The sequence below is a fragment of the Sceloporus occidentalis genome, unplaced genomic scaffold (assembly GCF_023333645.1).
Source record: "Sceloporus occidentalis isolate IW3139 unplaced genomic scaffold, rSceOcc1.0.p SCAF_2, whole genome shotgun sequence".
NCBI lineage: Eukaryota > Metazoa > Chordata > Lepidosauria > Squamata > Phrynosomatidae > Sceloporus > Sceloporus occidentalis.
This window is the reverse complement of record NW_028316982.1, coordinates 91,717,911-91,731,328: the sequence shown is the minus strand read 5'-3', so window position 1 is coordinate 91,731,328 and position 13,418 is coordinate 91,717,911. Positions and strand designations below refer to the sequence as shown.

The 13,418-nt window shown below is 39.6% G+C and overlaps 1 protein-coding gene across 3 annotated transcripts in view; it reads left to right on the top strand.

The window, feature by feature from the left end:
* The window catches only part of LOC149318686 (nucleolar complex protein 3 homolog), a 30,115-nt gene that overhangs the window by 857 nt on the left and 15,840 nt on the right, over window positions 1-13,418 (top strand). For 2 of the 3 annotated variants that reach the window (XM_089510272.1, XM_089510270.1), the window contains exons 2-6: window positions 1,931-2,135; window positions 3,658-3,781; window positions 12,372-12,529; window positions 12,625-12,687; window positions 13,196-13,323. In XM_089510272.1, the coding sequence (XP_089366398.1) occupies window positions 1,931-2,135; window positions 3,658-3,781; window positions 12,372-12,529; window positions 12,625-12,687; window positions 13,196-13,323 (678 nt within the window). The remainder of the gene's footprint in view (window positions 1-1,930; window positions 2,136-3,657; window positions 3,782-12,371; window positions 12,530-12,624; window positions 12,688-13,195; window positions 13,324-13,418) is intronic. The other variant, XM_089510271.1, reaches the window with a different exon arrangement.

Sequence of the window (13,418 nt, the reverse complement as noted above, 5' to 3'; positions counted from 1 at the left end):
AGCCAACGTGTTGCAATGGTTTGAATGTTGGACTCTGGAAGGCTAGAGCTTGAGTCCCTGCTCTGCCATGGGAAACCCATTGAGTGACCTTGGGCAAGTCACACTCTCTCAGCCTCAGAGGAAGGCAATGGCAAACCTCCTCTGAACAAATCAGATAATAATAATAACAACAATAATAGTGTTTTTAGTGGGGGTTTTTCTCTCAGAGAAAGATGCCAGCCACAGATGCCGGTGAAACGCCAGAAATAAACTCTTCTAGAACATGGCCACATAGCCCAAAAAACCTACAAAAAACTCTGGAAGCCTTCCACTTCACATAATAGTAATTAATAATGACTATTTTTTATCCACCTCTTCCTATGGATCTTGGTGGGGAACGTTGTTGTTGTTATTATAACAAGTGCTGCTTGTCATGAAAGCAGGTAGCAAAGAGTGCCTGCTGAAATTCCCATTTCCCTGTAGATAAGACCCCCACATCCTGTAGTTTGGGTTATGCTCCTCAAACCATTAAAGTGAGTGAAAGGAGCCATCTCTAGTTTTTGCTCTGGTAACCCTAAAAGAGGAGCATGAGCGAGGAAGAGGAAACCCTCTGAAGGATAATTCTGTCAATAGATATTATGAGGCATTGGTGTGAATAGTGTGAGGGCTCTAAAAGACCTGGGAGTGGGCTGCATGAAAGTCACCATTTGCTCTGGATCTTCTGTTGCCACCGGGACAAGTCAATCCCTGTGTATGTAGAGGGATCTTGTAGCACCTTTGAGCCTCACTGAAATAAAGAAGTTGGCAGCATGACCTTTCCTAGACTACAGTATATTCATCTGAGGAAGTAGGCTGAAGTCTGCATGGCTATATCTTACTTTTATTTTTATTATTTTTACCTTTTATGGTAGAGTTACAGCATGAAAAGTCTGTCAAAGTGACTTACCACAGTGACATTAAGATATGTATACCATCGAGAATAAATGCCCAGGAAGAGCCTTGCTGGATCACACCAAAGTTTGGACCATGGGCAGCTGAGGAGATGCATCTGCCTGTGGGCCTGTTTCTTCTCTATTTGGCAAAATGTCAAAAATGGCTAGAAAATCACAATGAATTTAAAAAACAAACCCCAAAAGCAAGCAATGGTTCAAGTGTGAGGGGCGTTGTGGAGGCAGCTTGGGACCACACTTTCCCAAGATGGCAGGTGGAACAATCCACTTTCCTTGGGTTTATCCCAGTGCACACCATCCGTTTTGAATATTTACCTTTGTATGTACAGTATAGTTGTTACCACATACAACTAAATAAGATGTCACCACCTTATTTTTTCTGTATGTAATTTTCTTCCCATTCTAAAATTATTATTATTATTATTATTATTATTATTATTATTTTAATTCTGAACAGGGAGGGTGAGGATAGTTCCTCCTGCCATCCCTTCACAGTAAGTACATCCTCATTCTCAGGATGGCAGGTGGAACAATCCACTTTCCTTTAGATTTACCCAATCCCAATTGCTTCTGGGTGGGTTACTGCTTTTATCTCTCATCTACTACAGCTTGCAGCACTCTTCTGCCTAATGCTGCCTTAAATTTGTCTAGCTTATAATGTTTTATAAATGTGCTTGGCTCTTTCCATCCTGCTGCCTCACATATCTCTTGTAAGGAGGAGGATGTAGACTATGCTGTTGTAGTAGCCATTGATCTCTTTGAATGAGGATACACATCCCCACTCCTGATTTAGATCAACATCCTGTCACTCACAACATCAAACCACATGCCTGTGTGAAACCCACAAGTAGGACATGAAGTCAGTAACACTCTTCTGTGATTTCTGGAATCTTTGCATTTATAATTATTTATTGTGTTTCTTGACATTAGAAGCCTTAACTTAAAATGTACTAATGCAGCAGATTTGAAAGGCCAACTAATTTATCCCTTACTGTCTTCAGAGAAAAAATACCAAACGTGTACCAAGCTTCCGCAAGTTGCTGAAGACGAGCAAAATAAAACTTGACAACAAATTAAAAAACAAACAGTTCAAGCAACAGAGTACTGCTAAGAAATACCGAAAAGAACAGAGGAAGCTCCGACAAGCTGTCAAAGATGTTGTATCCAAGACACCATTGCCTTTGGACAATAAGAAAAAGCATCCAGGTGAGATTTACATAGCTGTATATGTAACTAAGTAAGCCAGGGCTACCATTGTTGTCAGAGGTGATCATTTTATGATTTGAACATCATGCCTCCTTTTTTCTTTGATAAGAAATTCTTAAAAGCAGTGGTGGTTAATATTTGTCTCTCCAGATATTCGACTGTGTCTTCCATAATTCCTTTCAAGCTAGGTTGGTTTAGGAATATGTACAACTCAGAATGTGGTATTTCTTTGCAGAAAGTACTTTTCATATTGTACACTATTGTATTTGTCCAAGACCTTGAGGAAGGAGGTGGTATGTATATATAATTAAATAAAAAAGCCAGAGGCCAGTAGTATGCTGTCTTTGCTCCTTCCAGTCAAATCTGAGAGGTGTTGATCCCTTGCTTTTGCAGCATTCTGTATGCCCTAAAAACTAGTTCCATGAAAGTCCCCAGGAGCAGTTTTTGATCCCCACAGTATCTGAAACCAAAGTTCTGATTCTGCTGGCAAAGGTTTTGGAATCCAGTGCAAGTACACTATTAGATCCTAGCCAATATGTTGGGAAGTTTTCATGAGAGCAACATAAATTTTAAAATTAAATTTGAAAGTGATAGAGAATATAAGGTAGGTTGCAGTCATCTTTGTAGTTTTACTCCCAGTCCCCACAGTATTTTTTCATGCGGTTTGGTACTGGCATGTTAGTTTCAATGAGTGCTTATGTTTGTGAGTAGAGTAGACTTTCTAACAAGCAAACTAAATGACTGAAGGACTAGAAGAATAACCATCAGTGTTCATTGTTGTTTCTCACTACTAGTTACAACTATCTTAGAAGTAGGATTGCTGTGGGTTAGGAAAGATATTAGACATTTGCCTCCCCCAGCTTCAGTGATCACCTCTACTGGCTACTGACTAGCTACTTCTGTGACAGTGGAAAATCACTGTCATGGAAGGCAGGGAAACAGTGGGTACTCCTCCTGGCTCCATGTGTACAGGTAGTATGCAAGGGCCACAGGTTGTGCACTCCCACTCCGTGCCCATATCATGTTCTGGCTAAGGAATTGGTCTTTCAGAGATCACATGTCATTTGGATTGCAAGGCAAAGAGATGGTTCAGACATAACACTGAATTATGGTGAGGCATTAGGTGAATGATCATTGTCATTTCCTCTTCCTGATCCTTGAGGCAAATCATAGTTTTGGTTTTGTCCAAACTGCCAAAACATGGCTAGCCAGAACTAGAAACTAGAACTTGTTTGCATATGTTTGAGTTCTGTGGAAAAAGGCCAAGTTAAAACAGCATAATATAACATCAGATACTTTCACAGTAATGTAAAGCTTGAAAAAATAGCACAGAGTTATACATATATTATACTTTACAAGTTTAAAGAGAACTGTTGAGTTTATTGGCTGATACAGGTATACAAATGTAGAAATGAAAAAAGTATTTTCTCCTGTTTTTTCAGTTTCATGTATACATTTCCCTTGGCACTTTCTTTCTTTCTTTCTTTCTTTCTTTCTTTCTTTCTTTCGTCATTTGCCTCAGCAGAAAGGCAGGAAGAGGAAGAAGAGGAAGCCCTCCCTCTTGATATGATGGATGAAGATGATCTGAAATTAATGGAGGAGTTGGCTCAAAAGGCATCTTTTATAACCAGAGACTTATCTTCCAAGTAGGTGTTTACAAATGTATGGCAGTGTTTTTCAACATCTCAACAGCGTCTGCTTTATCAAGCATATATTCTGTCTATTTAGCAAGCATTGATGTAGACAAGGTGTAAAGCTTAATTGTGTGTGGTCTGTCAAAGGCAGATCTAAAATGCTATTCTGAGTCATAGCAAGAAGTATTTTTTGCTCATGGAACAGTAGGAGATTGCAGTAATACTTGCTTTTTAAAAAAAACAACTTGGAAATATGTGCTCAAGTGCTGCAGAAGGTAAGTGCACAGATTCCAAAGGAAAGGGGGAAAGAAAGAGGCAGGGAAAGAAGTTTCATTCACAAGAACCTGGGGGAGCTGAAGGAAGTACTTTTAATGGGTTTTACAGTGACATCAAGGGCTCCTCTGTCATTGGCCAAAACACATTATAGAACTAATCCAGTTTGAGACTGCTTTAATTGCCCTGGCTAAGTGCTAGGGAATTCTGGGAATTGTAGTTTATTGTGGCACCAGGGTTCTCTGACAGAGAAGGCTAAATGTCTCACAAAACTACAGTTCCCAGGTTCCCTGTCATTGAGCTAGGGCAGTTAATGCAGACTCAAACTGGATTATTTCTGCAGTGTGTTTTGGACTGTTAGCTGAGTTACAGATGCTGTGATTCTTACCCAGAAAATTGTAGTGGAAGAACCAGATGAGACAGCAGTGAACCTGAGGACTCAAATCTTGTTGAATTTAAATTCTCTCCAGGCCCAGCCAGAATGGTCAGTGGCTGTGATTTTGGACTTCAGATCCCAGACGTCTCAGTCATGTTAGCCAATAGCCTGGGATTCTGGGAGCTGAAGTCCAAAATCCCTTAAAGAGCACAGTTTGGGGACCACTGATTTAGAGGATCTAAGGTTCTTCATTCTACTGTAAAGATATTTGGTGACAATTGCTTCATCTTCTGCTGATAAACTATAGCATTAGGCAAAATTCAGTAACAGGCAGTTTGTCTATTTTAATTTTTAAAATTATTTTAGCCTTCACTGAAGTGTATAAAAAATTTGCATTGATCAGGAGTATTTCTTGAATTCAATGAGAATCACTACACCCTGGGGTATAACACTGCCCCCCGCCAGTCCATATGAGTGTTCATGAGTACATAATTAGGTTTGTTCTACAATATGTAAACATACAGAAAATCCTAGTTGATATGATGTAGTATATTTGTAGGTGTAGTTGTCAGCTTTCCTATTTTTGTTTTGAGGGACAGGAAACCCAACAGAGTTTCTGTATCTACATATGTACATATCTACATACAAGAGTACAGCATATGGTTGTACAGTGCAAATAGTGAAAACTCCTTTACATTTTTTAAACCTACTGTACTAGAGAAGGGTTTGTGGACATGAGGTGGGGAGAGTGACTTCAGAGGAAGAGTGACCTGTATCCATCCTTTTCTACAAGGAAAGGGGGGTAGCTGTATACCACAATATAGTTCTTAATCAATTAGAAAGTAGATGTTTTTTCCTTCCAAAATTTATGTAACTTCAAATCCAGAGGCAGCACCAGACTTCACCTTTCTCATTGGAAGGGCTGCAGCTTCTGCCATGCTGTGTGCTATGATGCCTTACATCAGGGGTCGGCAACCTGCGGCCCGCGGGCCGGATCCGGCCCGCCAAGGCCTTCCTGCCGGCCCCTGTGCAGTCTTGCCGCCGATTTCCCCCATTTTCGCGCCGCTGTGGCCGCCATTTTGTTTTTCAAAGTGGCGGCCGAAGTCTCGCGTGACCTCAGGATGGCAAAGGTCACGTGAGACTTTGGCCGCCATTTTGAAAAACAAAATGGCGGCGCCCATTAGGAGGCCTGGTGCAGCTCCTGGAGCACTCCAACAGGGCTCCAGGGGCTGCAGCAGGCCTGCATCGGGCTCCACCATGCCCTCTGCCCTCCTCCCTATGAATAGAAGAGCAGGGAAAGGAGGAGGAGGAAGAAGGAGGAGCCAGCTGGCCAGCAAGAGCAAGCCAGAGAGAGGTTGGTTGCTTCTTTAGGGGAGGGGGGGTTAGCCTTCTATTCTGAATTGCATTTTAGTAGTTTCCATGCTAGTAACTTGTTAGTATTATTATTATTTACTTGCCCTTGGTGGTCTCTTTGCAAAAACTACTCTCAGCTCCTTGTGCTTCTCTGGGTTGAGACAGTGGTGCATGCTTTTTCCCTTCCATTCTGAATTGCATTTTAGTAGTAACTTGTTAGTATTATTATTATTTATTTGCCCTTGGTGGTCTCTTTGCAAAAACTCCTTTCAGCTCCTTGTGCTTCTCTGGGTTGAGACAGTGGTGCATGCTTTCTCCCTTCTATTCTGAATTGCATTTTAGTAGTAACTTGTTAGTATTATTATTATTTATTTGCCCTTGGTGGTCTCTTTGCAAAAACTCCTTTCAGCTCCTTGTGCTTCTCTGGGTTGAGACAGTGGTGCATGCTTTCTCCCTTCTATTCTGAATTGCATTTTAGTAGTAACTTGTTAGTATTATTATTATTTATTTGCCCTTGGTGGTGTCTTTGCAAAAACTCCTTTCAGCTCCTTGTGCTTCTCTGGGTTGAGACAGTGGTGCATGCTTTCTCCCTTCTATTCTGAATTGCATTTTAGTAGTAACTTGTTAGTATTATTATTATTTATTTGCCCTTGGTGGTCTCTTTGCAAAAACTCCTTTCAGCTCCTTGTGCTTCTCTGGGTTGAGACAGTGGTGCATGCTTTTCCCCTTCTATTCTGAATTGCATTTTAGTAGTAACTTGTTAATATTATTATTATTTATTTGCCCTTGGTGGTCTCTTTGCAAAAACTCCTTTCAGCTCCTTGTGCTTTTCTGGGTTGAGACAGTGGTGCATGCTTTCTCCCTTCTATTCTGAATTGCATTTTAGTAGTTTCCATGCTAGTAACCGTTATTATTATTATTATTATTATTACTACTCCGGGGGCGGAGCATGCGCCCCCGCCCCTGGAGGGTGGGGGCTCCGCCCCCGGCGCGTGGCCCCGCCCCCAGGGGTGGAGGCTCCGCCCCACTGCTTCGGCCCCCCGGTTGTCCGGGGGACGGCGGCCCGGCCCCCGGCTCAAAGAGGTTGCCTACCCCTGCCTTACATGTATGATTTAAAAAGACATCATACCTCTTTCTTCAGAACTTTTGTTTTAGTTGCATTTAAATAGATTTAATTGGTTATAATAGATTAACTAATAGATTAACTTCAGATTAAGTTGCCTTCAATTAAAAGCAACCATAATAACTTCCTAGTGAAGCAGTTTTTCAAATACAGTATCTACCCAAGCATCCTTTCTGCTTGTGTCAGAGATGGTATTCTGGTGTGGTGTTACAAGGAAATGTATCATTTATAACTTGCATGGTAGTATATCATTCTGCCACAGCACAGGACTAAATTTCATTTATTTTATGGTAATGCTGCCTCATTTGGATAATCAGTGAAGAGTTTTTAAATGTAACATCATATTGGAAATAACATTTAAGAGTGGAAAAATAATGTTGACGAGAGATATATATGTACACACACATGGAGACATACAAAAGATTAAAGTAAAAATGGGATGAAAGTTATTTAAAAGCTGGCAGCTTCATAAGCCATTTCTTAAGTTAGAGTACACTAGTAATGGTTAAGAAAAGACCTAATTATTAGAATTTACATCTGTGACTAAACAACTGTGTAATTTTACACATTGCCTTACTAAGCCCATGAGACAAGATGACTAAATTATATAGGTCTACTGTACTGAAAGATGTTTTCAGAGGTTGCGTACAATATGCTTATCATTAACCCATAAAAATCAGTTTTACTAAGATATGCCAGGCAAATTGTAGCAGAATTACAGTGTTAGTAAGCTACCCATTTTTATACAAAGGATTAATTACTTATATGCGGAAGGATGCATCTGCTGTGGTTGCCTTCATATTAACTTCCAGGTGTTTTTCTAGATAAGTTATGACATTATGAAATATTTTCAGCTTCTTTTGAATTTTTTAAAAAACTTCCTGTACTTTCCTACTATTACAGTTTATTTATCTTTAGACCATCTAATGTAGTCTTTCAACCTTCAGAAATGTTTTGAATGATTGAACTTCTTAAGGATTGTTGTGTTGTTGAGGAAATATCACTGATCGTGAGTTAGATCTTTTTTCTGTACATGTATTACATGCCATTGGCGATTTAATATTTGTGACTCTCCATTATATGAAGCTGTTACATATTGACTCACATTATTATTAAAAGATGGGATGTACATCATTATTGAAAGGTGCTATATTTGTGTATAATTAAAGTTTCCAAGGTACCTAAGTGGAAAATGAAAAGTATAATGAATTTAAAACAAACGAAAAGAACAAATGCCAGCATTAGAAATATGATCCAGTCCCAAACCATTTTTAGGGTTGTTAGGGTTATTTGTTTTTTCTTTTTTGAACATTTTTGGTTTGCTTTAAAATAAAGGAGGAAATGGGATACAGAAAAGGCTAGAAAGGTCTGTTGTTATTTGGCCACCACAGAAAAGGCTCTTGCCCAAAGAAGAACCCCTCCCCTTGATATCACTAGCTTTCTGATTGGTGCTTTTCCAATTGGCACCCTTGCCAGTGAATTGGTTTCAGCCCCCCCCCCCCTTTCCTGTTCTGGGAAGGTGAGGGAGAAACAAAGCCAGGTGATCAGGAGCTGGGATTCAGCCAGCTCTCTAAGCGCAGGCTGAGTGTGCTTCACTCTCTCCACATCTTCCAAATCTAGAAAGGTAAATGTGGAGCAAACCCATCCACACAAATCCCAGCCTCCCTTTTAAGGGAGATGCAGTTGCTGGAGAACCTCTGTGGGTTTCCCACCTCTGTTTTAGTGGCTTTGGTTGTTCATAGCTGTTGGCTATGGAGTTTTATAAAACTTGCACTTGCAAGGGGGTAGACTGAGTTATTCTGGCTGTGTGCAAGAACAGTGGGAAAGAGATAATTAGAAATTGAAAGTATATTGTGAACGTAGCCAGAAAAAGAGAGAGAAGATAAGAGGGTGCAATTCTGTACTAAACTTCCTGGAAGTAAGCCACATTTAATTCTTTAGGTCTTACTTTTGAGAAGACATGGATAGGATTTTGTTGTGAGTCTTCCATATTGTTGGAAAGAAATATCTAGGTTGTGGAATTGCAATGCTGTATTCCTGAGGAAGTTCTTTCCCCACAGTCTTTAAGAATAGCACTGTCTGTCCAGACACTTCCCACTGTCATTTTTGTAATAGCTATCTCTTGAAGATACACAGAAACACCACAACTCTTGGGTTCGCAAGGCAAGTAGCCCAATAAATGACTATCCAGGAAATGTCCTTCTGTTTTGTGTGCTTGCTTAAACAAACAACAATGCAATTACCTTCTCTGTTTTTGCAAATTGCTAGTTTGTAGGCTTATTGAGCTTGTTTAGGGAAACGTATTTGATGTGTAGCTAGTACTGTAAATGTAATGGCAAGATTTCTGAAAGATCACCTTTATCTTGTTTGAGTGCACCCAGACTATGTAGATGCAAGGGTCTGCTTGATAATATGTAAGTTATTTAGCTGTACTGATGTGTTTTTAAAAGACCTGCTTACAAAATATGCATACTGTGCACTGTTTCTCTGCCACCTAATTCCACCTATATATGTTTTAGAACTGCTAGAGAAGGAGAAAGATTTCACCCAAATTCCAATTATTCCCCTGGAAAATGAGAAATTAGTTATTCTGGATGGCTGTAATGAGTTTCATTAAGCCCCTTTTTCCTTAGCAGTGCTAACTTTATCACACTATGAAGAGCTTTTGAACTGAAATTGAATCCAGAAAGGCTCGTGCTTTATAGAAACATTATATAAATGCTAACCCCATCGTGAAGCATGCTGTCTTGAATTTTTTGTTAATGTGCACTGTCCAGTTGCAAATCAGAAATTGCAACTTCAAAGCAAACCAGTGGTGTCATGTTTTTTAAAGCCTGACCTATTCTAGATGGATTATATTCTATTTCATGTAAAATGTGTTCTTTTGTGATGAGACCAATATATAGTAAATTGCCTATTTGTCAGGATGTATAATATTTTTTATATGTGTTTTCAGACATATGGTTACAGCAGTCTGTCGCTCTTCATCACTTACAGAGGTTCACAAGAAGAATGTATGATTACACTATGTCATTTAGACAGTAGTCTGAAGGAAATTTCTTGTAAAAGAAATGGGACAAAACCAGCCTCCACTCCAGTATCATATTGTATTATAGGAGCGTTACAGACCGCCGCTTTGCGGTGGTCTGCCGGCACTGCTGTTTGCTCCGCGAGGGAGCCGCAGCAGCCAAACCGTGCGACTCCCTCGCGGAGCAAAAAAGAAGCTCCAAAATGGAGCTTCTTCCTACGGCGCGGTTATGACGCTGCGAGGCGCCAATGGCGCACTCACGACGTCATAAGTGCCACGCAACGTGCAGACGCACAGCGTCCGCTACGTCAAAATGGCGGCGGCCGTGTGGAACGGCTGCCGCCATATTATACGTATTGACTACGTACTAGGGTTGGGGGGTGCGGAAGCACCGCCCCTTCCTAACCCTAATACGTAGTCAATACATATTTTATGGCAGTTTGTAACCCGCCATAGTTAGCGTGGATCATAATCTTGAATTCCACTTCTAACCATGCATCTCTTCCAGAGGGGTAGTCATACAAGTCTGCTGTAAAAGTATCAAAGTGTTGTGACACCTAAAATATTTTAACACATTTATTGTAGCATTAGTTTTATAAATTCATGTCCAGCTCATGAGATGCAAGCATTAACCTACAGATGATTGTCAGGACCGGCTTACTATTAGGCAGTGAGACAGCTGGACAAGGAGTGGCAGTCAGTTGGTGGAGGATAACAGTGTGTTCCACACAGCTTGTCTTGAATCCTCCTTAGTTAGTTTTTTGCCTTAATTTAAGAGGTAGTAGAGGATGTTGTCAGTATTGAAGTGGTACAGCATTCAGCTTCATCTTAAGAGATCTTACTTATTTAATGTTAGGGTAGATTTAAAAGGACAAGAAAAAAAGACCAGTTTAAACAAAACCTGTACATTTATTATATTATATTATATTATTATATAAACAAAGGCACATACTAGTTGGTTGCAATAATCATGAAAACATTAATTTGAAGCTTATATACAGAATAGGAATTTTCAGAGAGATAACCATTGTTCCAGGATAAAAGAGGGGATGGGTAAGGTTTAAGGAGATCTGATTTATTTAAACATACGTAGTTCCAAACAGCAAACCTTGATTTTGCCATTTTATATAAGGGGCACCATTTTACTATCCCATTGTATTTAATTGGGCTTGAACATCCATGGATTTTGATATCCACAGGGCGTTCTAGAACCAAACCCCAGCAAATTCCAAATGCCCACTGGACCTAGTTGTGGGAGTGGGATCAAAATGTAATTTGACACTGAAAAATGCAACTTCTAATATTGCTCACAAATTTCGGAGGGTCATGTAAGAGGATACAGGTTTCTCAAATGACTGTCCCTTTAGACCTGAGGTGTGAAAGCAATAAAATCTGCTTACCCCCATCATTATCCAAAGAGAATTATTTTATAACATGTGTACCTGAGATAAAAATCCATATATTAGTATTTTTAAAATGTTTTTTAGATTTTAAAACATAAAACATACTGTACATAACTGAAAAAAACAAAATATACGCATTGCACATAACACAGATAACACAGTCCTAAAGTATACAGAACATGGCAGCAAGATTGGTCACTGGATCCTCCAGGACCAGTCATATAACACCTATTCTACAAGATCTACATTGGCTGCCCATTCGCTTCCGAGTGCAATACAAGGTGTTGGTTATCACCTATAAAGCCCTAAATGGCTTGGGCCCAGGGTACTTGGAGGACTGCCTCTCCCCATACAGTCCGCCCCGCACTCTCAGGTCGGGCGGGAAGAATCTGTTAAGAGTTCCTATGTCGAGATACATCTCATCTTCTCAAAGGGCATTTTCCATCTCAGCCCCACAGATTTGGAACTCTCTGCCCGATGAGCTCCGCTCGGTCACCTCTATAGACTTGTTTAGGAAAAATTCGAAGACCTATCTTTTCCGACAAGCTTTCCCCCATGTTCCTTAATTATACCATCCTTCCTTCCCTTGATGCACATTTGTTCGATCCAGCTATTGTTTGTATTGGGGGTTTTAATGGTTGTATGTTGTAATGTTTTAGGTTGTATTCTGAAGTTTTAACTGGTGTGGGAAGATTGTTGGATGTTACTGGGGATATATGTTGTTTATTTTATTGTATTATTTTTGTATGTTGTGAACCGCTATGATCTACCTAGGATAGCGGTATACAAATAAAAATTTATTATTATTATCTTTAAAATGCTACTGATTTGTCTGTCAAAGTACTCTATATAGCAGGTGGCAAAAATTCAGGAACATTATTTACTATGCCTGTGTTGTGGCTCTAATTATGTGTGAAATCTAGTATAGTGTGACTCTAGAGGAATAAAATGATTAAAATGGCCTGGGTAAGGTTTAAAGTTTAATGAAGTATCGTTATAGAGGAATGGTGATTATGTTTTCATTGGATGAATTGTTTATTCCATAGTGAACCTGTTCATGCCAGGAAACGTAAGAATGAGAGCGTGATTGAGAAATATGAGAAGATGCCTAGACGCATGCAAACTGAGCCTGAAAAAGAAGTTATTCATCTGCTTCCTATTAAAGACAAACATGGAATTATTCCACAGACCATGGAAAAACCAGGTGAGGCTCCATCAGGATCACCTAGCAAGCAGGTGGTTTAAGACCTGAAATGTGTAGCACTGTTGAATCTTAAAAGAGTTTGTGTTTCCTTGCAGTTGTCAGGGTGGAAGAGGAGCAAGAAGAAGAGGATGTTGCAGAAGAAATGGAAAAGACACAAAGTAATACTTTGAAAACAGTAATTTGGACTCTAATTTCATTCCAATAATAATATTTTTCTTGGAACACTAGTGTAAACTTATTAATCAGTCCAGAGAACACTTTGTGGGTTGTGGTCCTTGGTGAATTACTTGAATATGTAATTTTTTTTAGAAAGTATAATTCTGCCAGGACAATGAATTCTCTTAAACTGCTCCCAGATGTTGCATTTAAGAAGTCAAACTAAATCTTAAAGAAGTGATCCAGCCTGCTGTTGAATTAAATCAGAAACCTGAAGTATTACTTGAAAATCTTTGCTAAATATAGTTGAACTAATCAAACAAAACCCAGCTGACACCCCAAATGTTAGTTTACTAGTTTGAAATACGAGTTTGGCAAAAGGCTGATTTGGGATACCAGTGAAAACTTGTCAGCTCTTCCAGATGTCTCCTTTGCCTGCTGTGTTGTGGAAGAATGCCCAGGTGGGCATAGATATAATCTGAATGCTCAATTGCTTTTTGTCATCACCAGTTCCTGCAGAACCTTTGCCAGTTTTGTCTCCTGAAGAGCTGTTAGTTTACAGGAGACAGAAGCTACAAGAGAAGAAAATACACATAGCTGCTTTAGCATCTGCTATCCTGTCTGACCCAGAAAGTAATGTAAGTAATATTATAATTGCTTTGAAATTTGGCAGTTAAAAAGTATCAAAAGAGTGAAAAGTAGAAAATATATTGCAACTGCAAATTTGAATGTT